The sequence below is a fragment of the Microcaecilia unicolor genome, chromosome 11 (assembly GCF_901765095.1).
Source record: "Microcaecilia unicolor chromosome 11, aMicUni1.1, whole genome shotgun sequence".
Lineage (NCBI taxonomy): Eukaryota > Metazoa > Chordata > Amphibia > Gymnophiona > Siphonopidae > Microcaecilia > Microcaecilia unicolor.
In genome coordinates this window covers 107,637,692-107,665,122 of record NC_044041.1, presented here as the reverse complement: position 1 = coordinate 107,665,122, position 27,431 = coordinate 107,637,692, and the positions used below count along the sequence as shown (strand labels likewise).

Below are 27,431 nucleotides of genomic sequence, written 5' to 3'. Positions count from 1 at the left end.
CAATGCTTATAGTGAGGTCTTCTGGGAGGACTCATCTAGGAAGTAATGAGCTGATAAAAATCGGCATAATGCCCCAAACCATCATTTAACCGATGTTGAAATCTAGACTTCAGAGGATAAGTGATGATCAGTGAAAACCTCCAGATATTTGAATTGGTTGACTAAGTGCGGGTCTCTAAATGTTAGAGGTGTCAATACCAGGTTATGCTAGTATTCCGTAAACTGGCTCCTAGGTTCCTTAATAGAAAAGGCTCCTATGGCCTGCCCTCAGAGTACCTAAATGGAGACACTCAGGCCCCGATGCCCAAAAGTCGCCATTAAATACCGAGTGTATCTATATGGGCAGTGGAAATTACTGCTTTTGAAACAGCAATCGATGCTCAAAGTAAATCACATGCAAATGAGATGCACAGAAATTCTGCAAGCGGCTCGGTAGGGAAAACGCCTAAGCACGTGCACAGAATAGTTTTGCGGAAAGCGTCGATGTTCTACGCATGCCCAGGAAAATAGATGATAACCATGTCTTAGGTGTGCATCCGGTGATGTCACGTGGACTTTCCTTTTTTTTCCAAAACAACTTTTTAACACTACTGTTACAGGAGGAATACATGGCACATTTCACACACATGAAGATACAATTTTTAAATGTTCCATGACAGCTTTTTAACAATTCTGCTTTGTGCACTGGATATTGGGGGCTACTAAATGTGGGTGGGCAGGCTGCCTGAGCTTTTGTGGGCCCGGTCGATACTCAGCTGGGCTGCATAAGACAGTTATGAGGGTCCAGGCTGAATATCAGGCCGGGAACTGCATAACTGTAAAAATATTTTTAAAGTTCTGCGATACCCTTTCATTCCCCCTTCCTTCCCACCCTCCCTCCCTCCAGCCAGCAGGAAGTTTAACCCCCCCCCCCCCCCGCAACTGCCCCCAACCCCAGCGCTCTAGATAGGCCTTCCCATGGGCCTTCCTTCTAATACCTGGTGGTCTATAGGGTCGTTGAGGGCAGGAGCACAACCCCCTTACTCCTGTTCCTAGCGGCTGGCCTCAAAAATGGCTGCCTTGACCTTGCACGGCAATCTCACAGCGAGGCTTCCGCGAGAGGTCGAGACAGCCATTTTATGAGGCCAGCCACTAGGGACAGGAGTGAGGGGGCTGTGCTCCTTCTCCCAATGACCCACTGGACCACTGAAGAATAGAAGGTAGACCCAGAGGGGCCTATCTAGAGTGCTGTGGTTGGGGAGTAACATTGCAGGGGGGGGGGTTAAACTTCCTGTGGGCTGAGGGGAGGGTGGGAAGGGCCAGGAGGGTGATCATAGCACTTTCCATGGTGCCAACAAAATTGAGGGGTTTACAGCAAACGAGTTAGAAGAATAAAAATATACTGATGCAGTTTCTGAGCAGTTAACTGTTAATTGTATGCTAGAGCTAACATGGCTCATCTTAGCTATATAAGATTGCTGTTCTTTGCTTCAGAACCCAATTTCACTATTTTTTTTTTGTTACAGTTGTACCCCGCACTTTCCCACTCATGGCAGGCTCAATGCGGCTTACCTATTATATACAGGTACTGTACTTATTTGTACCTGGGGCAAAGGAGAATTAAGTGACTGGCCCAGAGTCACAAGGAGCTGCCTGTGCCTGAAGTGGGAATTGAACTCAGTTCTTCCGTTCCCCAGGACCAGAGTCCACCACTAGGCCACTATCATTTTTAAGCTTCCCCCCACCCCACACCCATTGTTTTACAAAACCACGAGAAGCTACAAATGTCTGCTTTCATTCTGCAGCAATTTTGAACCTGAAATAAATTCATAAGTGTTCAATCAATTGAGGAAAGGCTAAAGCAGCTAGGGCTCTTCAGCTTGGAGAAAAGACGGCTGAGGGGAGATATGATAGAGGTCTGGAACGGAACAGGTAGACGTAAATCGCTTGTTTACGCTTTCCAAAAGTACTAGGACTAGGGGGCATGCGATGAAGCTACAAAGTAGTAAATTGAAAACGAATCGGAGAAAATGTTTCTTCACTCGACGTGTAATTAAACTCTGGAATTTGTTGCCAGAGAATGTGGTAAAGGCGGTTCGCTTAGCGGGATTTAAAAAGGGTCAGGACAGCTTCCTAAAGGAAAAGTCCATAGACCATTATTAAATTGACTTGGGAAAATCCACTGCTTATTTCTGGGATAAGCAGCATAAAATGTTTTGTACTTTTTTGGGATCTTGCCAGGTATTTGTGACCTGGATTGGCCACTGTTGGAAACAGGATGCTGAGTTTGATGGACCTTTGGTCTGTCCCAGTATGGCAATACTTATGTACTTATATATGTACTTAATTATTTTGCAAACTGTAACTTCTGGAACTCCAGCTGCTTTTTCAGAAGATGCTACCAGTTTACAGAAACTATTCCAACAGACATCCTTTAGTCTGCAAAACAACCAAAAAGAAATTGATGGGCAGGTTTGGAGAGTTGCTGCAGCCCACCATACACCTCCTAACTCCTGCTATAATATGCTAGAATTTGGAAAACACTTCAGGGTAGAGAGCTAACAGAGGAACAGCAGTGCCACATGTCAGCTATTATATTTATTTATGCCTATAATTTATTTTTTAAGCCATGCATATAGTGTATAATTATACGTTTATTATTACTGAGCTGTATGTGACTGGTTGTAATTATTTAAAAAAGAAAAACATAACAAAAAAAAACTTCAATGATTTGACATTTTAAATTTCAAACAGTTTTGTCCTGCCACTTTGCTGACTAGTTTTTTCTTTTCATCATTCTGTACTGTATCTGTGGGATAACATCTGTAATATATTTTGATATTTCTCCCTTGATAGGTATGCACCCATTGGAATCATGTTCCTGATTTCGGGTAAGATCCTGGAAATGGAGGATCTGGCGGTCATGGGTGGCCAGCTGGGTATGTACACGGTCACTGTCATTGGTGGGCTGCTCATCCATGCCTTCATCGTTCTGCCCCTTCTCTACTTCATTGTCACCCACAAGAATCCCTGGATTTTTATGAGTGGGTTGCTCCAGGCTCTCATCACTGCATTGGGAACCTCGTCCAGGTAAAATACCACACTAGCCTCACCAGGTCTTCAATAAGGCCTACAATGAGAACATATAACCTCACTATTCCACCTCACCAACCAACTCAGTTATGAAAGCCCACCTTCTACACCTACCCTAATTACTCCCTTCTTCCTTCCTTTTTGTAATCTCTGCACATCACTAACTGTATCTGATATCCTGGAACGACAATGTAATAAAACTATGTAAGCCACATTGAGCCTGCAGATAGGTGGGAAAATGTGGGATACAAATGTAATAAATAAATAAGTACTGTCCTTTTACTGTTTTGCTGAATTCAACAACTAGAACATTGTTAGCAGTATGGTAAAAAGTCAGTTTATTATAAAAAGCATAAAACTTAACACAGCCATGTTTTGGGAAATACATGCATCAGGAGTACGATAATGTTTCTGTAAAGCAAACAAATATATTCATAAATAATGACTTACATTGACTTAATTACTCAAATGAAATAAAATCTCAAATTTAAAAACATGGCCTTGTTGGGTTTATAATAAATTTTAACCGTACTGCTAACTTCATTCTGTTTATTGAAATCTAGCTCTGTTCTCTTTCTCCCCTCCCCCACCCCAATATTCAAAGCGATTTAAGCGGGCAGGAGAGGCACCAGTAACTTTTAACTGGTCAATTCAAACCCCAAGATCTAGGCACCTAATCTAGACTTAGATCCTACAGCCTTTTGAAAACTGACTTCCTCACTCCATGTTTAGGCTGATCCAGGCCTGGTTTTGCCCCATTGTTTGGCGTCTCTACCTTGGTGACCCGCCACAACCGGTTTGGTTTCCAAAATATCCACAATGGAGACCCATCCTATGCAAATCTGTATCACATAAATTCTTCATAGCTAAAAATCTTGAGAAGCCTTGTTAAAAGTTCAGCAGGAACATTAATTTATAGATACAATGGGAAAAAAACAGGAGTGACTGAAACTGTCCAATCTGTTGGTTACAGGGTTGCAATCTCACCTAAATTGCTCTAAGTTGGGCACTGTTTATAGAATAGCACTTAGTGTCAGGATCCACAATCAATTTGGGGCTTGAATATTTACACCAACTGAAACCTGGTGTAAATCCATGTGCCTAAATTAGGTGCTGATCTATCATATTCTGTGGTATAGAAGAAAGTGGGATGTTTGACCACGGCAATACAGGACCTGGAGAGATGGATCTTAAAAATACTTGTTTCCATATCATCAAGCAGATCAATCCATAGACTGTTGGGTTGTGTCCATCTACCAGCAGGTGGAGATAGAGAGCAATCTTTTGCCTCCCTATATGTGGTCATGTGCTGCCGGAAACTCCTCAGTTTGTTCTCCATCTCAGCAGGTGGTGATCACACACAGCAGCAGCTCTGGCTAGGTCTCCAAGCCTAATTGTTTAGGTTTTGTTGAGTACCTGGGGTTGAGGGCTCTTCTTGAGCAAGTGTAAACCTGGTGGTGTCAGGTCCCTCCTTTTCTCCCCCCTCCCGCTGGCTCCGTTTAAAAAAAAAAAAAAAAAAAAAAAAAAAACCAAAACGAAAGCGCTTTGAATCTACAACAGCTTTCCTTGCAGCTGCTCACTGGGACACCAATTTGTTGCAGCTCGGAGCGAGAAGCAGGTAATTTTACCTTTTATAGCGGGCAGGGGGTTCCCCGAACAGTCTCCACGTGGCTAATGGCGTTGGATGGCAAGGGTGTCCCGGACCGCGTGCGCGCGTCTAGTGAGGAAGCGGGGTTCGAAGGCAGAGTCGCCTCTTTTGGGCGCCTTTTCGGAGTTGGGAGAGTTCCCCGGTTTTCCCTCCGGTGCGGCGGTTTTTCCCGCCTTAGGCGCCCATCCCCCGCTGGCCGCCCTCCCGGTTGTGGCTGGCCACGCTGCTCGGACGGCTTCTTCTTGGGCCGCTCTCGAGGTGGGAGACGTTAATAGTATGGTCGCCCTTGACTCGGGCGATGGTAAAATGTCGGCGAAATTAAAGCACCATTCTTCCCGCGCGGCTCCATCATGGAGTGTCGCAATGGACGCCATTTTGGATGCGCAGCGCGCCTCTCCCCCGCTCTTGGGAGCGCAGGTTGAGAGTGCCTCTAGGGCCGTGGCCCAGGCTGCAGAAGTGCACAGACTGGGGGGTTTCTCCCCTGAGTTCATTTTGCTGCTGCATCAGGCTTTTCTTATGCAAAACGCTGCCCCTGCTCCCCTGTCTCAGGCCCTAGGGGACTCTGTCTTGTCTGATGTGGATGAGGGCAGCGTATCTGAGTTCTCCCAAAGGTCCTTAGGGGATTCTTTGGAGGAGACTGATCCTCGCTCGGATGGAGCAGATGACCCCTCTGCAGCGCGGCTTTTTCGCTCAGAGGATTTGCCCAACCTGTTATTGCAGGCTATGAGCATTTTGAAAATTTCCTCTCCGGAGGAAGGCCCTCTCTCAGCCTCAGCTGGCTCAGCCATTATGCTGGGAACTAAGCGCCCGCCTAGAACCTTCCACGTTCATGAAGCCATGCAGACTTTAATTTCGGCTCAATAGGATTCCCCTGAAGCGAGCCTTAAAGTAGCCAGGGCTATGTCCCATCTGTATCCTCTGCCTGAGAGGGAACGGGAAGCCTTTTTCTGGCCTACAGTGGACTCTTTAATCACTTCGGTGACTAAGAAAACGGCTCTGCCGGTGGAAGGTGGCACTGCCCTGAAGGACGCTCAGGACAAGAGATTGGAAGCGGCCTTAAAGTTGGCCTTTGAGGCGGCCGCCCTGAGTTTGCAAGCCTCGGTTTGCGGCTCCTATGTGGCCAGGGCGTGCCTGACTGTTTTGCAGCGGGCTTCCCCCTCGGATTCTTCCTTGAGGGCGGACTGGCCGGCCCTGGAGTCAGGCTTGGCAGACTTGCTGTATGATGTCTTGAGAGCCTCGGCTAAAGGTATGGCTCAGACAGTCTCTGCCCGGTGGTGGCTCTGGCTTAAGCACTGGTCGGCTGACCATGCCTCAAAATCTCGCCTTGCCAAGTTGCCTTTTAAAGGCAAGCTGCTCTTTGGGGATGAGCTGGACAAGATCATGATGGAGCTCGGCACGTCTAAGGGCAAGAAGTTGCCGGAGGTCAGGGCACGGGCCGGCAGTGCTCACCCTGGTTCCTCCAAGGGCCGATTTCAGGAAGCCCGTCGGTATCGCCCGGGCAAGTCGACCTCCTCTTCCTTCAAGCGGAACTTCTCCCCCAAGCAGCATTCCTTTCGCAGGGACCGCCGTCCCGGAGGTTCGTCCTCCTGCCCTCCCCCAGGGTCTCGTACCCAATGACGGGGCACTGGTCCATGGCCCAGAGCAGATTGGAGGACGGCTATCCTCGTTTCTGGGAGAGTGGACCAGGGTAACTTCAGACGCTTGGGTTCTGGAAGTCATCAGAGACGGCTACAAGTTGGAGTTCTGCCGGCCCTTGAGAGACCGGTTTGTGAACTCTCCCTGCAAGTCTCCAGTCAAAGCAGCGGCAGTGCAGCAGGCTTTGGACAACCTGATCCGCCTGGGCGCGGTAGTCCCAGTGCCAGTAGATCAACTTGGCAAGGGACGTTACTCCATTTACTTTGTGATGCCAAAGAAGGGAGGTTCTGCTCGGCCTATTCGCGACCTCAAAGGAGTCAATCGTGCCTTGAAAATATGGCACTTCCGGATGGAGACTCTCCGTTCCGTAATAGCTATGGTGAAAAAAGGAGAATTCCTGGCATCCTTGGACATCAAGGAAGCTTACTTACGTATTCCCATCTGGCCGCCTCATCAGCGCTTCCTGCGCTTTGCAGTCCTGGGCCGACACTTCCAGCCCTCCCGTTCGGATTGGCTACTGCTCCGCGGACCTTCTCCAAAGTAATGGTGGTCATCACGGCTTACCTCCGCAAGGAAGGAGTGCAAGTCCATCCCTATCTGGACAACTGACTGATCCGAGCCCCCTCTTATGCAGAGTGTGGGAGAGCTACGGACAGGGTTATTGCTCTTCTGAGCTCCCTGGGATGGATCGTCAACTGGGAGAAAAGTCAGCTGCGCCCAACTCAGTCCCTGGAGTATCTGGGAGTTTGATTTGACACCCAAGTGGGCAGAGTGTTCCTGCCAGACAACCGGAGCGTCAAGCTTCGGGCCCAGGTGGACCAGTTCCTAGCATCTTCTACTCTTCGGGCTTGGGACTATGTGCAGCTGTTGGGTTCCATGACGGCCATGATGGAGGTAGTGCCCTGGGCCAGGGCCCATATGAGACCACTACAGCACTCTCTTCTGCAGCGGTGGACTCCAGTTTCGGAGGATTACGCTGTACGCCTTCCCTTGGATCCAGCGGTGCGCAAAGCGCTGAGTTGGTGGCCGAAGCCAGACAAGCTGTCTGCAGGAATGCCTCTCACAACCCCGGAGTGGGTTGTCGTCATGACGGACGCCTGTTTGACGGGCTGGGGAGCCTACTGCCTGGGAAGGACAGCGCAGGGGCTCTGGTCTCCTGCAGAGGCGAAGTGGTCTATCAACCTCCTGGAACTCCGAGCCATTCGGTTGGCGCTTCTAGAGTTTCTCCCGGTCCTGGCGCTGAGGCCAGTACGGGTCCTGTCAGACAATGCCACAGCTATGGCCTATGTCAATCACCAGGGAGGTACCAGGAGAGTCCCTCTAGCCAAAGAGGCCATGAAGCTATGCCGGTGGACGAAGCGAATCTGGAACAGCTGTCGGCGGCCCACATTGCGAGAATCATGAATGTCAAGGCGGACTTTCTCAGTCGCCATACTTTGGATCCCGGGGAGTGGCAGGTGTCTGCTCAGGCATTCTTGGACATTACGAAGCGCTGGGGCCAGCCGAGCCTGGATCTGATGGCGTCCTCGGCCAATTGCCAAGTGCCGCATTTTTTCAGCAGAGGACGGGACCCTCGATCTCTGGGAGTCGATGCTCTTCTCCAGCAGTGGCCGGCACAGGAGCTTCTCTACGTGTTCCCGCCCTGGCCCATGATGGGCAGAGTTCTAGGCCGGGTGGCAAAGCATCCGGGCCAGGTGATCCTGGTGGGTCCGGATTGGCCCAGACGTCCCTGGTATGCGGACTTAATCAGGCTCTCAGTGGACGGCCCTCTGAGGCTGCAAGTGGAGCGGGGCCTCTTGCATCAGGGTCCCGTGGTGATGGAGGATCCCTCCCCCTTTGGTCCTACAGCCTGGCTCTTGAGAGGAAGCGGCTGAGGAAGAAGGGCTTCTCAGACAAGGTCATCACCAATATGCTGAGAGCGAGGAAGCGCTCTACTTCTACTACTTACACCAGGGTTTGGCATACCTTTGCATCGTGGTGCGAGGCAGGCTCCCAATCGCCTTCACTGCTCCAGTATCTTCAGTGTTGGCGTTCCTGCAAGAGGGTCTGGAGAAAGGCCTGTCGCTCAGTTCGCTGAAAGTCCAGGTGGCGGCTCTAACTTGCTTCAGGAGCCATCTGAAGGGTGCTTCCCTGGCTTCGCAGCCAGATGTGGTGCGCTTTCTCAAAGGAGTTAATCACCTGCGCCTCCTCTGCCTACGTGAAATCTCAATCTAGTGCTACAGGCCTTGCAGAAGCCGCCCTTTGAGCCCTTGTCGAGGGCATCGCTGAAGGACCTGACGTTGAAAGCGGTCTTTTTGGTGGCTATCACTTCAGCCAGAAGAGTTTCCAAGCTCCAGGCACTCTCGTGTCGAGAGCCGTTCCTGCGGTTCACTGAGGCAGGAGTGTCGATTCGCCCAGTGCCTTCCTTCCTGCCCAAGATTGTTTCTCGCTTCCATGTGAATCAGCAGAAGTCGGATCACCTGTTCGTGCTGTTCGCAGGCCCTCCTAAGGGTCTGCAGGCATCTAAGCCTACTGTGGCACGTTGGGTCAAGGAGACGATTGCGGCAGCTTATGTGGCTGCAGGGAAGATTCCACCTATTCAGTTGAAGGCGCACTCTACTAGAGCACAGGCGGCCTCGATGGCAGAGTCCAGATCCTTCTCCTTGGAAGAGATTTGTAGAGCGGCATCTTGGGCGTCTGCTCATACCTTCTCATGACATTACCGCTTGGATGTGGCTGCTCGGGCCGAGGCCCAGTTTGGAGCTGCAGTGTTGCGTTCAGGGATTTCCGTGTCCCGCCCTGGGTGAGTACTGCTTCGGTACATCCCACCAGTTTATGGATTGATCTGCTTGATGATATGAAAGGTAAAATTATGTATCATACCTGATCATTTTCTTTCCATTAATCAGAGCAGATCAATCCATAGCCCCTCCCAGACATCTGTATTGTTTTTGTTCTGGTTATATTGAGGTTCAAGTTTAGTCTTCAGTTCCTGTTCAGAAGGACTTTGTGTTCAAGTTCTTCCAATTGGAGTTTCATCGAGTTGAGACGATTTTGTGTTACAGTGAGGTGCTGCTTTCTCTCCCCCCGTTTCGACGGTGGCTGGATTGATAACTAAATTATGCCGGTGCTCCCTCCCGCTTCGTGCGGCAGTAGGGTAGCTTTGTATCCCTCCCGCTTCGGCGGTGTTAGGGTAAGCCAGCTCCTCCCGTGGTTGCGGTAGCAGGATAAGCCAGTCCCCCCCCCCCCCACGTCGGTGGGCGTGGGTTCCCCTCTCGGCGGCAGTGAGCTGGGTTGATTCCCCTCCCCCGCTTCGGCGGTGGTGAGCTGGGCAGTGTCCCTTTGTGGGTGTAATTCTCTAAGTGCTGAGTCCTGCGGATGGAGCTTTGATATCGACATACTGAGGAGTTTCCGGCAGCACATGACCACATATAGGGAGGCAAAAGATTGCTCTCTATCTCCACCTGCTGGTAGATGGACACAACCCACCAGTCTATGGATTGATCTGCTATGATTAATGGAAAGAAAATTATCAGGTATGATACATAATTTTACCTTATTGATGAAAGAAAGACTCGACACAACCGTTGTGTTTCGGCCGTTAGGCCTGCATCAGGAGTCTCGCTCAACGGTGTTACCGTATAGTGAGACTCAAACGCTGGAAATCAGCTGATGCGTGCGTTAGGAAACGTGTAATGTGTGGGTCTATGGACATGCTTCATGCGGACAATTCATTTGTCAACGAGCAAGTTCCTTCGTGAAAGGTCTTTTTAAAGACCCACACATTACAAAAAAGCTCCAAACAAAAAAACTAAATGACATCCACTGTCAAAACGGCGTGCCCACAATATAGCCCTTGACAAATTAGCACCCTGAGAAAAGGGTCTGATCAGGCTGCCCAGAATATGGCACTGCATTTTTTTTCCTAATAATCTTACCTTGCCAAACAGTATAAGTTTGGTAAGACTATGAAAATGATGACAATATTGGGTTTTTTTTTTTAAATTAGCATGTTGATGAAAGAATATTTTCCTTAAACAGCAGAAGAGATCATGAATACCAGTTGGAAGCTATAGAATTTTGTTTATTTGTACAATGCAATGCGGTAGGAGCCTTTATTTGTGAAGATTTCACTTGTAGTTTATCATCTTTTTTTGTGATGTGTTATATTTTTTCTAGGGGGCTATTTTGTCAAGGGTTATTTTGTGGGAGGGGTCATTTTGTCAAGGATTATTTTGTTAAGGACTATTTTGTTAGGGACTGATTTGTCAAGGGCTATTTTATTACAAGGTTGTTATGTCAGGGCTATTATGTCGGGGTGCCCTGTGCAGAGTAGGGAAAATTAAAAAAAAACCAAGAGAAAGGGAGATGGGAAAAAAGTTTCTTTAGAAATTAGAAGGAGGAACTTTTGGATTGCTGCAGAAGTTTAGGTATGCAAGAATATTTTGTGTTCTCATTCCTAGAGATGTAAATGTATTCTTCCTGCTGTTTCTTGGCCTGAGCTTTCTGTTCATTCTTGTGCTGTCTTGTTTTCCCTTTGCTCAGCTCTGCGACCCTTCCCATCACCTTTAAGTGTTTGGAGGAGAACATTGGCGTGGACAAGCGTGTCACTAGGTTTGTGCTCCCCGTGGGAGCCACCATTAACATGGACGGCACTGCCCTGTATGAAGCCCTGGCAGCCATTTTCATCGCCCAGGTCAACAACTATGAACTCAACTTTGGACAGATCATTACAATTAGGTAACTACATTGCATCTGTGCTTGTACCCAGAGACTGGAGGAAGACTGAGAGTCACTCAAAAGCGTATGGTTCGGAGTAAGGTATCTTTTAAAGATATCACCAAAACAGGGAAGATAGGGTATCCCAATAGTGAGGTTGCAAAAGAGACTGTAGTAGACCAGCAGGCTTATTTTCGAAAGAGAAGGGCGCCCATCTTTCGACACAAATCGCAAGATGGGTGTCCTTTTCACAGGGTTGCCCAAATCGGTATAATGGAAAGCTGATTTTGGGCGTCCCCAACTGCTTTCCGTTGCGGGGACGACCAAAGTTCCCGGGGGCATGTCGGAGGAGTAGCAAAGGCGGGACTTGGGCATGCCTAACATATGGGCGTCCTCGACCCATAATGGAAAAAAAAATGACGTCCCTGAAGAACACTTGGACTACTTTACCTGGTCCTTTTTTCTTACGACCAAGTCATAAAAAGGTGCCCGAACTGACCAGATGACCACCGGAGGGAATTGGGGATGACCTCCCCTTTCTCCCCAAGTGGTCACCAACCCCCTCCCACCCTCAAAAAAATGTTTTTTAATATTTTTTGCCAGCCTCTGTGCCAGCCTCAAATATCATACCCAGCTCCGTGACAGCAGTATGCAGGTCCCTGGAGCAGTTTTAGTGGGTGCATTGCACTTCAGGCAGGCGGATCCAGGCCCATCCCCCACTACCTGTTACACTTGTGGTGGTAAATGTGAGCCCTGCAAAACCCACCAGAAACCCACTGTACCCTCAGTGGAGAAGGGTAGTTAGTGGGCCCCGCAGGGGTCTGTGTTGGGACCGCTGCTTTTTAACATATTTATAAATGACCTAGAGATGGGAGTAACTAGTGAGGTAATTAAATTTGCAGATGACTCAAAATTATTCAGGGTCGTCAAGTCGCAGGAGGAGTGTGAAAGATTACAGGAGGACCTCGCGAGACTGGGGGATTGGGCGTCCAAGTGGCAGATGAAGTTCAGTGTTGACAAGTGCAAAGTGATGCATGTGGGTAAGAGGAACCTGAATTACAGCTATGTCATGCAAGGTTCCGCGTCAGAAGTTACTTACCTAGAAAGGGATCTGGGAGTCATCGTTGATAAGACGTTAAAAACGTCTGCCCAGTGTGCTGCCGCTGCTAAGAAAGCGCACAGAATGTTGAGTATTATTAGGAAAGGGATGGAAAACAAACACAAGGATGTTATAATGCCATTGTATCGCTCCATGGTGCGACCGCACCTCGAGTATTGTGTCCAATTCTGGTCGCCGCATCTCCAAAAAGATATAAAGGAATTAGAAAAGGTGCAGAGAAGGGCGATGAAAATGATAAACGGAATGGAACGACTTCCCTATGAGGAAAGGCTGAGAAGGTTAGGGCTCTTCAGCTTGGAGAAAAGGTGGCTGAGGGGTGATATGATAGAAGTCTACAAGATAATGAGCGGAGTAGAGCGGACAGATGTGAAGCGCTTGTTTACACTTTCAAACAACAACAAAACCAGGGGACACAAGATGAAGCTAGAATATGGTAGATTTAAATCAAATAGGAGAAAGTTTTTCTTTACTTAGCGTGTAGTTAGACTCTGGAACTCGTTGCTGGAGAATGTAGTGACAGCAGCTGGCCTTACGGAATTTAAAGGGGGTTTGGACAGATTCCTGAGGGAAAAGTCCATTGAACATTATTATTATTTTTTTTTTTTTGGGGGGGGGGGGGGTGTTTCCAGGTTCTTGAAGCCTGGATTGGCCGCTGTCGGAGACAGGATGCTGGGCTTGATGGACCCTTGGTCTTTTCCCAGTATGGCGGTGCTTATGTACTTATGTACCCACATCTAGGTGCCCCCCTTCACCCATAAGGGCTATGGTAGTGGTATACAGTTGTGGGTAGTGGGATTGGGGGGGGGGGGTTGGAGTGCTCAGCACACAAGGTAAGGGAGCTATGCACCTGGGAGCAATTTTTGAAGTCCAGTGCAGTGCCCCCTAGGGTGCCCGGTTGGTGTCCTGGCATGTCAGGGGGACCAGTGCACTAGGAATGCTGGCTCCTCCCATGACCAAAGGGCTTGCATTTGGTCGTTTCTGAGATGGGCGTCCTTAGTTTCCATTATCGCCAAAAATCAGAAACAACCAAGTCTAAGGACGATCATTTCTAGGGACAACCTAAATGTCAAGATTTGGGCGTCCCCGACCGTATTATCAAGACGAACGATGGACACCCATCTTGTTTCGATAATACGGGTTTCCCTGCCCCTTCACTGGGACGTCCTGCGAGGACATTCTCAGGAAAACTTGGGCGTCCCTTTCGATTATACCCCTCCAGGTGTCCTTAAATAAAAATAAAAATCAGACAAAAGATTGCAATTTAATACAGTCAAGTACTGAGCATGATGTAAATAGGAACAACAAACATATTTTGAAATGTCTATATGCGAATGCCAGAAGCCTAAGAAATAAGATGGGAGAGTTAGAATATATTGCACTAAATGAAAAATTAGATATAATAGGCATCTCTGAGACCTGGTGGAAGGAGGAATAACATGTATAGAATGTTGTACGTTTGGGAAGCTCGCCAGGTGCCCTTGGCCTGGATTGGCCGCTGTCGTGGACAGGATGCTGGGCTCGATGGACCCTTGGTCTTTTCCCAGTGTGGCATTACTTATGTACTTATCATACCGGGGTTCAAATTATATCATAGTGATAGAGTGGATCAAATTGGTGGAGAGGCAGTGGCGTAGCTAGGTGGGGCGCAGGGGGAGCGGTCGCTCCCTTAACAGCTGTTTTGAAAAAATGGTGCCTATGTGCCTCGTGGCAATAAATATTTTTTTCTGCTCCCTCCCTCTCCCGAGTCCTCTTCTGCCCGTCTCTCCTGTCCCGTCCACGTGGTCACTTTTTACTTCCCTGAAGCCTTCTCCGTCTCCCTCCTGCACAGCACTGGCGATTCACAGTCACCCTTCTGCCAGGCAGTGTCGGGGCCTCTCTCTCCTCAGGCACATCCCACCTCTGCGGAAAACAGGAAGTTGCAATAGAGTAGGCGGGATGTGCTTGAGGAGAGAGAGGCCACGACGCTGGCAGAAGGCTGACTGTGAATCGAATCGCTGGTGCTGCGCAGGAGGGAGACGGAGAAGGCTTCAGGGATGTAAAAAGTGACCATGCGGACAGGACGGGAGAGACGGGCAGAAGAGAGGGTGAAGCCAATTTTGGTAATCTTGTTTCCACTCCCCCCCCCCCCCCCCCCCGCGCAGCCGTTGTTGACGTTCAAAGCAAGCAAACTTACAATCTACTGCATACACGTTGTCGTTCTTTATTGTTGGTCCATCTGTAAAAATGCAAAAGCTGTTTCAGATGATAGAATATACTGAAATTAAATGGAAGTAGAATTAAACTCTCCTTTCATTGGGGCACATGGAATCACATCTTCATTTGTGTTGTAGAAGTTTACCTTTTAGATACACAAATGGATTATTCTGTTTTTTGAACATGTTTCAGGGGCATGTGATTTTATAAGTCAAAATAAAATTAAATATTTTGTTTCATGCAGATCTCTTTTGTTTAAACATAAATGGGCAATAAGCCCCTAATGCAGTCCATTTGTTTTCTTATATTTTGTTCTTATGATGATGAAGATTTCAGAGGGTATTATCGTACAAAACTCTTATCTCTATCTGGTCGATAATAAAAGGAACACTATCCACCCTTAAAAAAGTTGTTTTGTGGCAGTACATGAGGAATTGTGATATTGGATAAATAAGTATACGTTTGTGTCTCTAGTCATGCATCCTACATTTATATAATCCTTTCAAGAAATCCAGTTAATTGTTTAACATTAGTGGAACATAGCCACGGAGGCATGGTATGGTTGCATTTTTAATGTGCTAATACTAGGGCCCAGCTAAGGAACAAGTTATTTTGAGTTAGTCTTCACTGGACCAAACTTGCTTTCCTTGTGCCATCACTATCCAGCAGGATAGGCAGTGTCGTGGAGGATAAAGGATTTTTTTTTTTTTTTACATTTATATCACACATTATCCCAAGCAAAGTCAGATTCAGTGTGGCTTACATATAACACATGCTAGAGTGTCCCTATAACCAGCCCCTCCAAATGACACACTGATTACAATTTATAACAAATTACTACTCTTCCTATGAAAAGTTATTCTGTTAATATACTTCTGTATACATCCGTATACTGCACAAATCGACATGTTTGAAAATATAAGTGAGATTAAATAATACCAATAATAAAGAATGACAACGTGGATGCAGCAACTCATAGGTTTGCTTGCTTTCTTTTGAGAATGTGGCAATGACAGCTGCGCGGGGAAGGGGAAACTGAGACTGGCCTAATTGGTTTTAACATTTTGACGTCACTTGGTCTCCTGTCTATTAAAACCTCTTTGGAGCTGCCAGAGGATGGACCGTAGGAGCAGGCCAGGGAGATATGTGGCCCTAAGGAGGATAGGGAGTGCTGAAAGAGACGGGGAAGAAGGTTAACATGGGGAGAGAGAAGGATATAGTAAATGCTGGACAAGGAGGGAGAAGGACACAGAGTCAACACTGGACAGGGAGAGGGTAGGGACACTGGAACACAAAGAGGCAATGCTAGAAAAAGAAGAAATGGGGACACAGGGTACTATGGAAAAGGGAGAGAGATAGGGGCTCTACTGAAAAGGATGGAGATAGGGGCACAGAGGGGCACCACTGGAAGGGGGATATAGGGACAGTGGTGAAAAAGGGGTGAGATGGGGACAAAGAGGTAATGCTGGAAAAGGGGGAAGATGGTAACAGGGGTAATGCTGGGAAAATGGGGACACAGGACAATGTTAGAAAAAGGGAGAGGTGGGGACACCAGATGCTAGAAAGGGGGAGATGAGGCTTGTGCTGAAAAAGGGGGGAGATGGGGACACAGAAAGGGCAGATGCTGAACTTGGGGGTATGATAGGGAGAAGGGACACAGAAGGGAGATGCTGGACAGGACAAATAGTGGTGCAGAGGAAAAAAGGATGGTGCACTTGGAGACAGATGTAGAGAAGGAAAGGAAGAAGACAAGAGGCAAGCAAAGAAATGGAAAGGCCAACCTGGAAAAGAATTTGTAAGGATGACTCATGAAACATGGGAAAAAAAGACTGGGACCAGCCAAATTCCCAGACAACAAAGGTAGAAAAAATATTTTTATTTAATACTTTGTAGGGACTGAGATGTACCTGCTTGTAAAATGTACATTTTTTTTCCTATTTTTATTTTGCAAAGGAGAAAATGCATGTCTGTCTCTTTTTTTTTTTTTACCAGTATTGCACTGTTTAGAGTCTGGCTTCCTTGGGCAGGGAGGGGTCTCTATTTCAATTTTTGTTGTTATTTTTTTTTGTGGCTTCCTATTCTGCATTAGATTGGTAGCATGGAATGTTGTCACAATTTGGGTTTCTGCCAGGTGCTTGTGACCTGGGTTGGTGATCTGCTATGGATTTACAGCCTGTCTCACTAACACAGACTACCCAATAATTACCGTGGATTCTTTTGGATTTGTAATGAGTAAATTAAACCTTTATTAGAGGAAGCTAGATTCTACAATTGGTTAATATATATATATACTGGTTAGCACATATACAGTAACTAGATATATGAAAACAATGGTTACATCACTGATCTCTACATCTCAGACCAGGAAAAGAAACAAACACAATGATCAAGACAATTATTACATCACTGGCATCTACATCTAAGTAATGCAAAGAGTTCTTTGACCAGGAAAGAAACAATAATTACATACATACAATCATCACTGATCTCCATCATCCAAGCTCTTGTCATCATCATCAGCAGCTGAGGAGGGCCCGACACATACACAGCGAAAGAGCTAGGAGCTTTTTGGACCAGGAACAATACATTTCTGCGCAGCCCGTACGTTGCTCACAGATGAACCCCACTGTGCTGTGACAAGCCCTCCCTTTTTATTAGGCGCTGATCTCATGTCCAAAACTATGGAAAGTTACAGGAACGCCTCTAAGGAAAAATTACAGAATGTACATGAGGATGCAGTCACATGCTTCCGGCCCAAGCAAACAAACCACTGGCCAGGTGGTTCCCTCTTGGGCTCTGAGCATATCCTGTTTCCCTCCTGCACAAACTGAATTGGTTAGAGACATACCTTATCTTCCACATTCCAACTTATTTTTGTATTCACAAGGAAAGTTACTTTTCGTCAGAAAAACAAGATTTCAGAGGGTATTATCGTACAAAAGCAGGGTAGAAAAGCAATCCTTTAAGATAGCATTTAAACAATAAATGAAACAGAATTACTTCTGATCAACAATACAGACCCCAAGTGCACTTGTCGATCCAGACAGGGTTGAAAAACAATCTTTTAAAATTATTCCATTACAGTTGGCCACATTGGAAGCAGGATACTTGGCTAGATGGACCATTGGTCTGACCCAATATGGCTACTCTTATGTTATATAGATGAGGGTCTGTCCATGTTCTGCATGTGTGTCTGAGGTGAAGGATTCTGCTAGCATGTAGTATCTAGGAATGTGTAATGGTGCAGCTTGTTCCAGTCTCCCAATAGTAGGTATATTGGTGCTGCAGAGCCCAGTGCACTATATATAGCACTGTTGTCTGATAGGTGGGTTAGGGTTGTTATGGTTTCTAGGGCAGTCCTGGAGTACCCCCTTTGCAGTCAGGTTTTCAGGATATCCACAATAAATATGCATGACATTGATTTGCATATACTGCCTCCATTACATGCAAATCTTTTTCATGCAGATTCACTGTAGATAGCCTGAAAACCTGAATGGCAAGGGGGTACTCCAGGACCACCTATGGAAACACTTCTCTAGGACCCACTGTAATATTTATAGCACTGTCTTTTCATAGGTGGGTTAGGGCTGTTATGGTGTGGTAAGTTTTCAGTATAGGTTTTGGGTGTCTTTTTGCAGGGGTTTGTGTTATTTCACAAAGTGTCTAGCCCTATGTGAAAGTAGGCTCTGGGCAACCTTGCCACCCAAAATAAAAATGCTCAAGACTAGTGTTTTTTACATCCTGTAGAGTCACCACACAAACAAAAGCCCATCTGATTTAAACAAGGTGTCTAGCAGTGGAAGGACTGGGTGTGCTATTCCTGAGGTGATGGTCTCAATTTGAATATTTTTATTTGAAGTTAAGAAGACAGGTTACCTGCTCTGGCCAGTCCAGGGACCTCTTCTGCGTCCTGCCAACAGATGTAACTTACTGTTTCCTTGTAGGCAGGATGCAACAAAGACAGCCTGTATTAATCATTGCCCGCCACAGCCCTTGAGCAACAACACAAACACTGCTGTCTAGCTGACACCAACTAGCGCCTATTTTATAAAAGTCTGCTCCCCCTGAGATCAAAACCTGGCTACGCCTCTGTGGAGGGGTAGGTAGCATTGTATGTTAAGGAAGGTCTTGAATCAAATAGGTTGAAAATTCTACAGGAAACAAAACACATCATGGAATCCCTGTGGATTGAAATTCCATGTGTAAAGGGGAAAAGGATAGTGATAGGAGTGTACTACTGTCTGCCTGGCCAGGATGAACAGACGGATGTAGAAATTTTATCGGAAATTGGGGAGGCTAACAAACTTGGCAACACGATAATAATGGGTGATTTCAATTACCTCGATATTGACTGGTTAAATGTAACATCAGGGCATGCTAAGGAGGTTAAATTCCTTGACGAAATCAAGGACTGCTTTATGGAGCAGCAGGTACAGGAGCCGACGAGAGAAGGAAAAATTCTAGACCTAATCCTTAGTGGAATGCATGATCTGGTGCGGGAGGTAATGGTGATGGGGCCGCTTGATAATAGTGATCATAATATGATCAGATGTGATACTAGCTTTGGAGTAAGTATACACAGGATATCCAATATGTTAGCACTTAACTTTCAAAAAAGAGATTATAATAAAATGAGAAGAATGGTAAAAAAAAACTTAGAGGAGCGGCTGTGAGGATCAAAAATTTACATCAGGTGTGGATGCTGTTCAAAAATACCATCCTGGAAGCCCAGGCCAAATATATTCCGTGTATTAAAAAAGGAGGGAGGAAGACCAAACAACAGCTGGCATAGTTAAAAAGTGAGGTGAAGGAAGCTATTAGAGCTAAAAGAAAATCCTTCAGAAAATGGAAGGAACCGACTGACAATAACAAGAAACAGCATAAGGAATGTCAAGTCAAATGCAAAGCGCTGATAAGGAAGGCAAAGAGGGACTGAAAAAAAGATTGCGTTAGAGACAAAAACTCATAGTAAGAATTTTTTTAGATATATTAAAAGCAAGAAGCCGGCAAAAGCAGGGCCGTGCCAAGGGTCTCTGGTGCCCCCCTGCAGACTATCAGTTGGCGCCCCCCCCCCCCCCCCCCCGGTGTGGCACAAGATGCAAAGGAAATAGGAGCTGAAAGATGGAGTGCATCTTTGTGGGATTGCTGAATAAATAGAGGGTTTACAACCACTTAGCTTTTCGTGCTTTCATGTTCACGAAATTAGTAATTAAATCTTTGATATCTAACTGGGCACATATATCATTCTCAATAGCAATCATGGCAAGGCTTACAAGCCTTTCTTGCGAAACACTTGATCGCAAATAATTTTTTATGATTTTTAACCCTGAAAATGATCGCTCACCACTTGCCACACTGACAGGAATTGTCAGCAATATTCTTAGAAACAACTTACTATACATTGCAAAATAAGATAGCAGATGTTAATTCTCAAAGTGGACATATTCCAAACACTAAAATGAAAATAAAATGATTTTTTTCTACCTTTGTTGTCCGGTGACTTTCTTTTTCTGATCATGCTGGCCCAGTATCTGATTCTGCTTCTATCTGACCTCTTAACTCCGTTTCCAGGGCTTCCTTTCCATTTATTTCTTTACTTTCCGCCTTTCTTCTTCATTTCTTGCCCTACATCCATAAGTAAAAGCTGGGTCCTCCGCAGACTTGACTGTCCAGTGGATCCAGCTTCTGCCTATTTTCTCCATCCATGTGCAGTTTTTCTCCTCTCTTCCTTTCCCCTCATCTCATCTCCTTCCTCTCTCTTCCCTCCCCTCCATCCATATCCAGCAATTCTCCTCTCTCCCCTCCCCTCCATTTCCAGCAATTTCTCCTCTCTCCCTGGGCCCTGTCCTCCCATCCATGTCCATCCTTGTCCCTCTCTGCCCTTCCCTCCTCCATCCATATCCAGCAATTCTCCTCTCTCCCCTCCCCTCCATTTCCAGCAATTTATCCTCTCCCTGGGTCCTCCCATCCATGTCCATCTTTCATTTAAATTTATCTCCAGCCTTCCCTTCGCGCTCATTCGTTCCCCCAGTGTCCCGCCTTCTTCTGACGTCATTTCCTTGCGAGGGCGGGACACTGAGGAAACGAACGAGCGTGAAGAGAAGGCTGAAGACGTCGGCAGCGCTTTCACTGATGCTGCTCAGCTGCTGCGATGTCGGAGGTAAATTTAGATAACAGATTTAAAGCCCCCAGGGCGGCGCAGAGCTGGGGTAAGCCGCGAGGGTAAGCACCGCGGCGGCGCCCTCCAGAGGTCGGCACCCCCTGCAGTGCTTACCCCGCTTACTTTGTTGGCATGGCCCTGGACAAAAGAATCGGTTGGACCGCTAGATGACCGAGGGGTAAAAAGGATGATCGGGGAAGACAAAGCCATAGCAGAGTGATTAAATGAATTCTTCGCTTTGGTCTTCACTGAGGAAGATTTGGGAGTGATACCGGTGCAAGAAATGGTATTCAAAGCTGACGAGTCGGAGAAACTGAATGAAATATCTATAAACCTAGAGGAAGTAATGAGGCAATTTGACAAATTGAAGAGTAGCAAATCTCCTGGACCAGATGGTATTCATCCCAGAGTACTGACAGAATTGAAAAATGAACTGGCGGAACTATTGTTAGTAATATGTAAATTATCTTTAAAATCGAGCATGGTACCAGAAGATTGGAGGGTGGCCCATGTAATGCCAATATTTTAAAAAGATTCCAGAGGGGATCCGGGAAATTATAGACCAGTGAGTCTGATGTCGGTGACAGGCAAAATGATAGAGACTATTATAAAGAACAAAATTACAGAGCATATTCAAAAGCATATATTAATGAGACAAAGCTAGCATGGATTTAGTGAAGGGAAATCTTGCCTCAACAATCTATTACATTTCTTTGAAGGGGTGAACAAACATGTGGATAAAGGCGAGCCGGTTGATATTCTGTATCTGGATTTTCAAAAGGCGTTTAACAAAGTACCTCATAAAAGACTCCAGAGGAAATTGGAGAGTCATGGGATAGGAGGTAGTGTCCTATTGTGGATTAAAAACTGGTTAAAGGATAGAAAACAGAGTAGGGTTAAATGGTCAGTATTTTCAATGGAGAAGGGTAGATAGTGGGGTTCCTCAGGGTCTGTTCTGGGACCGCTGCTTTTTAACATATTTATATAATTATTTAGAGATGGGAGTAACTAGTGAGGTAATTAAATTTGCTGACTATACAAAGTTATTCAAAGTTGTTAAATCGCGAGAGGATTGTGAAAAATTACAAATGGACCTTACAAGACTGGGAAACTGGATGTCTAAATGGCAGATGATGTTTAATGTGATTAAGTGCAAAGTGATGCATGTGGGAAAGAGGAACCCGAACTATATCAACGTAATGCAAAGTTCCACGTTAGGAGTCACCTACCAAGAAAGGGATCTCGGTGTTGTTGATGATAGTATATTGAAATGCTCTGTTCAGTGTGCTGCGGCGGCTAACAAAGCAAATAGAATGTTAGGTATTATTTGGAAAGGAATGGAAAACAAAAGTGAGGATGTTATAATGCCTTTGTATTGGTCCATGGTGCGATCGCACCTCGAATATTGTGTTCAATTCTGGTCGCCGCATCTCAAAAACGATATAGTGGAATTAGAAAAGGTACAGAGAAGGGCGATGAAAATGATAAAGGGATTGGGATGACTTCCCTATGAGGAAAGGCTGAAGCGTCTAGGGCTTTTCAGCTTGGAGAGGAGATGGCTGAGGGGAGATATGATGGAGGTCTATAAAATAATGAGTGGAGTGGAACGGGTAGATGTGAATTGTTTGTTTACTCTTTCCAAAAATACTAGGACTAGGGGGGCATGCGATGAAGCTACAAAGTAGTAAATTTAATACGAATCGGAGAAAATGTTTCTTCACTCAACGTGTAATTAAACTCTGGAATTCGTTGCCAGAGAATGTGGTAAAGGCAGTTAGCTTAACGGGGTTTAAAAAGGGTCTGGACAGCTTCCTAAAAAGTCCATAGACCATTATTAAATTGACTTTGGAAAATCCACTGCTTATTTCTGGGATAAGCATCATAAAATGTATTGAGCTTTTCTGGGATCTTGCCAGGTATTTGTGACCTGGATTGGCTACTGTTGGAAACAGGATACTGGGATTGATAGACCTTTGGTCTGTCCCAGTGTGGCAATACTTATGGATTTATGTGCCAATATAATAGGCCTGTGCCTAGGGCTGCAAAGTCTTCACCCGCCTACCTCAGACTTTTACCTACATTTTCCTTGTCTCCTCTGAGGGACTTTGAGTCTAGCATGTCATCATTACACCACTGCTGCTGCTGTGAACACAAAGCAGGAAGCACAGGGGAATGGTGAGAACAGCCTATGCTTCCACCTACCATAGTGGTAACCCCACCCCCACCCCACCCCACCCCTACCACATACATACACATACCACCACCACCACCACTACTACCAACTTTCATGCAGTTGGATTCCTGATATCTTGATGTTCACAGTAGCAACAGTGGAGAGCTGACAGGCATGAGGGGTTGACAAGGAATGGCAGAGACTGGAATCAGAGACAGGGGTGTGCAGTTTGTTCACTGAAAAACTGTTTCTTTTTTTTTTCATTCATTTTGTTTATTGCTCTGTTTTGTTTCACCTATTGAAAATGAAACAGAATGAAAAATCAGGAAAAAAAGAAGCAAAAATAAAGGAAATGTTGTGGGTAGTTCTGTTTCTAATTTTACTTGAAGTAACAAAGAAAATAAAATACAGGCCGTCTCCTCATGCTCCCCACCCTTTCCAGAATGCCACATCCTACACTTGTACAGAATCACAGGGGTTAAAATGGGGTGCACAGGGAAGGTGAGCATAGATGGGTAGGGGGAGGTCCTGGGGTATTCGTCTTCTAATGTATGACGGTGTACTAATTTCTTCTGGGGCTGGCTGCTAGTGCTTATTTTTTAAAATGAAAAGAAACAATTTTCTTTCATTTCGTTTTCGAAAGGAAAGGAATCAACATAGGACATTTTGATGAGATTTACTGTTTTACTTCAAACGCAAGTACATCCTTAATCAGAGTTAAGCCAGAGAAAGGGAAGTAGAATGGAATCACAGGTACTTGGCAAAATGGGGATCTACCAGGAGGAACGGATGGGATTTCAGGGGGAGTGATATGAGGTTCGAGCAGTGGAGTAGCCAGACTGCCAATTTTGGATGGGCCTGAACTTAAAGTGGGTGGGCACAAAATATTCTCTCTATCCCCCTTCCCCAGCAAAATTTAGTCACACTAATCAGATGCATTTGTCACATAGGGGTAAAGTGCTGCTTTTCAGTGCATCAGGTTTCAGAAAATTTATTTAAAAGCCTAACACCCTTTTCAATGAGCTTTCAGAGGCCAAAACCTCCTGCCTCAGGTCAGCATAACGCTGTTATGGTATCCTCTCCTGACCTAAGGAAGGAAGTATTGGTCTCTGAAACTTTATTAACACAGGTACCATATTACTTTATCCTAAATTAAAATAAAATTATTTTCTTTACCTTTGTTGTATGGCCATTTACTTTTTCTCATTGTGTTGCTCCCAGTCTCTAGATTCTGCTTTCCTTCGTCTTTCTCTTGCCAGGGTTTCCTGTCCATTCACCACCTATGGCTTTTCATCTTTTCCTCACCCTTGTTCTCCACATGCCCCTTCCCCTTATTCTCCAGTCTGTCCTCTCCCTCTTTCCATCCAGCAGCTCCCCTCTTTCTTTTGCATCCAGCGTCATCTTTTTCTCCCTACCCTTCCATCCAGTGTCTTCCCTCTTTCTCTCCTCATCCTTCCACCCATCTACCCTCTCTCCTGATCCATCCATCTAGTGTCTCTATCTCTCTACCCTTTTCTGTTCAGTCTCCCCTCTCTCTCTCTCTCTCTCTCTCTCTTCACATCCTTCCAGTCTCTCCCCTTTCTCTCTGCATCCTTCCATCCATCTCCCCTCTTTCTCTCCCTATCCTCCCATGTCCAGCGGCTCTCTCCCTTCCCTCCAGTCCCTTCTTCCTCTCCCTCCCATGTCCCAGCGGCTCTCTCCCTTCCCTCCAGTCCCTTCTTCCTCTCCCTACCATGTCCCAGCGGCTCTCTCCCTTCCCTCCAGTCCCTTCTTCCTCTCCCTCCCATGTCCCAGCGGCCCTTCCCTCCAGTCCCTTCTTCCTCTCCCTCCCATGTCCCAGCGGCTCTCTCCCTTCCCTCCAGTCCCTTCTTCCTCTCCTTCCCATGTCCCAGAAGCTCTCTCACTTCCCTCCAGTCCCTTCTTCCTCTCCCTCCCATGTCCAGCAGCTCTCTCCGTTCCCTCCAGTCCCTTCTTCCTCTCCCTCCCATGTCCCAGCAGCTCTCTCCCTTCCCTCCAGTCCCTTCTTCCTCTCCCTCCCATGTCCAGTAGCTCTCTCCCTTCCCTCCAGTCCCTTCTTCCTCTCCCTCCCATATCCAGTAGCTCTCTCCCTTCCCTCCAGTCCCTTCTTCCTCTCCCTCCCATATCCAGTAGCTCTCTCCCTTCCCTCCAGTCCCTTCTTCCTCTCCCTTCCATATCCAGTAGCTCTCTCCCTTCCTTCCAGTCCCTTCTTCCTCTCCCTCCCATGTCCCAGCAACTCTCTCCCTTCCCTCCAGCTCCTTCCTCCTCTCCCTCCCATGTCCCAGCAGCTCAGCCATTTTTCCTCCAGGTCCGCCCATCCGCATCCTTCGCGCTCTCTATCCCTTTTGTCCCACGGAGGCAGCGCTTCCTTCCTGCCCTGTCTTCTCCCCAAACTCCGCTGGATCGGTCCCCTGCAAGTGGAATCCTCCTTCGCCGGTCGCGCTGCGCTGCCATGCACATGCAGCTTCGCTCCTCCTCCGGCCCTAAATAGGAAGTGCATCACAGAGGGCCAGATAGACGCGGCAGGGGGAGGAGCGTAGCTGCGTGTGCAGTTGCATGGCAGCGCAGCGCGACCGGCGAAGGAGGATTCTACTTGCAGGGAGGGACCGATGCAGCGGAGCTTCGGGAGAAGACAGGGCAGGAAGGAAGCGCTGCCTCCGTGAGACAAAAGGGATAGAGACAGCAATGCGGATGGGCGGGCCTGGAGGGAAAATGGGTGGGCCTGGGCCCATCCAGGCCCACCAGTGGCTACGCCCCTGGGTTCGAGAAGAGAAGGTAGCATGACATCAACAGTGTGCCTAAGCAGCATGAAAAGCAAACATTTGGCACTGCATGTGCCTGGACATGTGTCTCTGAGTCAGGGGCGTAGCCAGACAACAGATTTTGGGTGGGCCTAGGCAAAAATTGGGTGGGCACCAAGTGTTCTCCCCCCCTCCAAAAAAGAATCTCAGCTGGTGGGAAAACGCTTCTTTCCACCTTGGCAGCAGTATTGCACTGAATACTGAGCATACGCAGGTGCCAGCGTCGTGGAGAGTAGCATTTTTATTACCATCAGGGGGAAATCTTCAGCTGGCGGAGCTTAGGATTCCACCAGTTACCACTAAACATGTGCTACTGTTGGGTGGGCCTGAGCCATAAATGGGTGGGCCCTGGCCCATCCAAGCCCACCTGTGGCTACGCCACTGCTCTGAGTACATCTGTGCCTTTGGTTGTTCCAGATTCATTGTATGCATCAGACCTGCCAGTGCTTCCTCCTTTATGGCTCCTGTTCCACTCACAAGGTTGACTAGGCAGTGATTCCACCCTTTTCTGTGACTTTTTGTATTTTCCTTCCAAGACAAGTGCTCTAATGCTCCCATGTGCATAGTCCAGGTTTCTCATGATACTGAGCCATTGGTGTGTGAGATTTCTGTGGTCTCAATGGGTACAATAATGGTTGAGAGGTGGATACTACTGACCTCTTTTAAAGTGACTGATATGAGGGAAAGATATTGAGGACATGAATGATACTGAAATACATGAAGTAAAATAATATGATTTAGAAAGAAAATTGCCTTCCTATGAAAAGAGGATGACCAAAAAGGTATTTGTGTGATTGTTCATGTTAGAATTATCATCTCACCCAGGTCAGGCTAAACAGGCTGACCCATTGTCCTGATTTGCTAACACGAACACAAGCAGGGCAGGATTAAGGCATAGGTAAACTGGGCATATGGACCCAAAGGCCTGTCTAGGAAAGAGATGATGTCATGTGTGCTGCAATAGCACTCATAGGACAAGAGGTGTCATCAGCCATCTATGTCATCAGCTGGCACTGTGCTTTAGCACCCTCTAGAGTCATATGGCACATCATTAAGTGCCATAATACATTGTCCCCCACTAGAATCTGAACCATCCCCCCAAAAGCAAACTCACAGCACCCAAAGGTGCAGGAGGCAGTAAGCATCCAAACGGGGGAGAGTGCTTGCTGGGGTCCGGAAGGGACAGGAGAGATTTCTTGCTATAGGGTCTGGGAATATTGTTATACCAATTATACACTAAAGAAATATCTGTTGCAAAACAAGGCTGAATAAGTGTGGATTTTTAAGCAAAATGCCTATTTAAGGGTTGTGATCCTCATAGTCCCATATCTTCCATTGTCATCTCAATCTTATATTAAAGAACAATCTTCCAGTCATCAGGTTACACACCTCTTCTTTGCAGTACGTTTTCTTCTAGTGAAAAAGGTGCCAGTACTCAAATACCAGGCCACCCTTTAGGGGTGGGGTGATCACTGAGGGACCTACCCCACAATAGCCAGGCCCCCTGCAACCAGTCACAGAATCTATGACAAGGCAGAATTGGTATGTAGAGCCTGAGCTCTTTCATTAAAATTTGGGGACCATGCATCAAGGTGCCAATACTAAGTACCCCCAATTCTCCGAGGACAAGCAGGCTGCTTGTTCTCACGACTGGGTTGACGTCCACGGCAGCCCCTCAAACCGGAGTAAAAATCTCGCGGGAGGTCCCACACGCAGGGCACGCCCACCCCGCCCGTGCGCGACCGTTCCCGCTCAGTTTTTTGCTTTCCGTGCTGGAGAGATACGTGTCTTCGTCCCTCTCCGTGTCAGCCCCGGAAAACCGGTTTGCGGCCTAGTCCGCGCTTTTACTTTTCTTTTTTCTTGTTGTTGCGCGTTCGCGTCCCTTTATTTAAAAAAAAAAAAAAAGGTTTGTT

General features: G+C 46.8%; 1 protein-coding gene across 6 annotated transcripts in view; it reads left to right on the top strand.

The window, feature by feature from the left end:
* The window catches only part of LOC115480807 (excitatory amino acid transporter 1-like), a 216,673-nt gene that overhangs the window by 176,353 nt on the left and 12,889 nt on the right, over positions 1-27,431 (top strand). For all 6 annotated transcript variants that reach the window (XM_030219728.1, XM_030219724.1, XM_030219723.1 and 3 more), the window contains 2 exons: positions 2,836-3,069; positions 10,880-11,074. In XM_030219728.1, the coding sequence (XP_030075588.1) occupies positions 2,836-3,069; positions 10,880-11,074 (429 nt within the window). The remainder of the gene's footprint in view (positions 1-2,835; positions 3,070-10,879; positions 11,075-27,431) is intronic.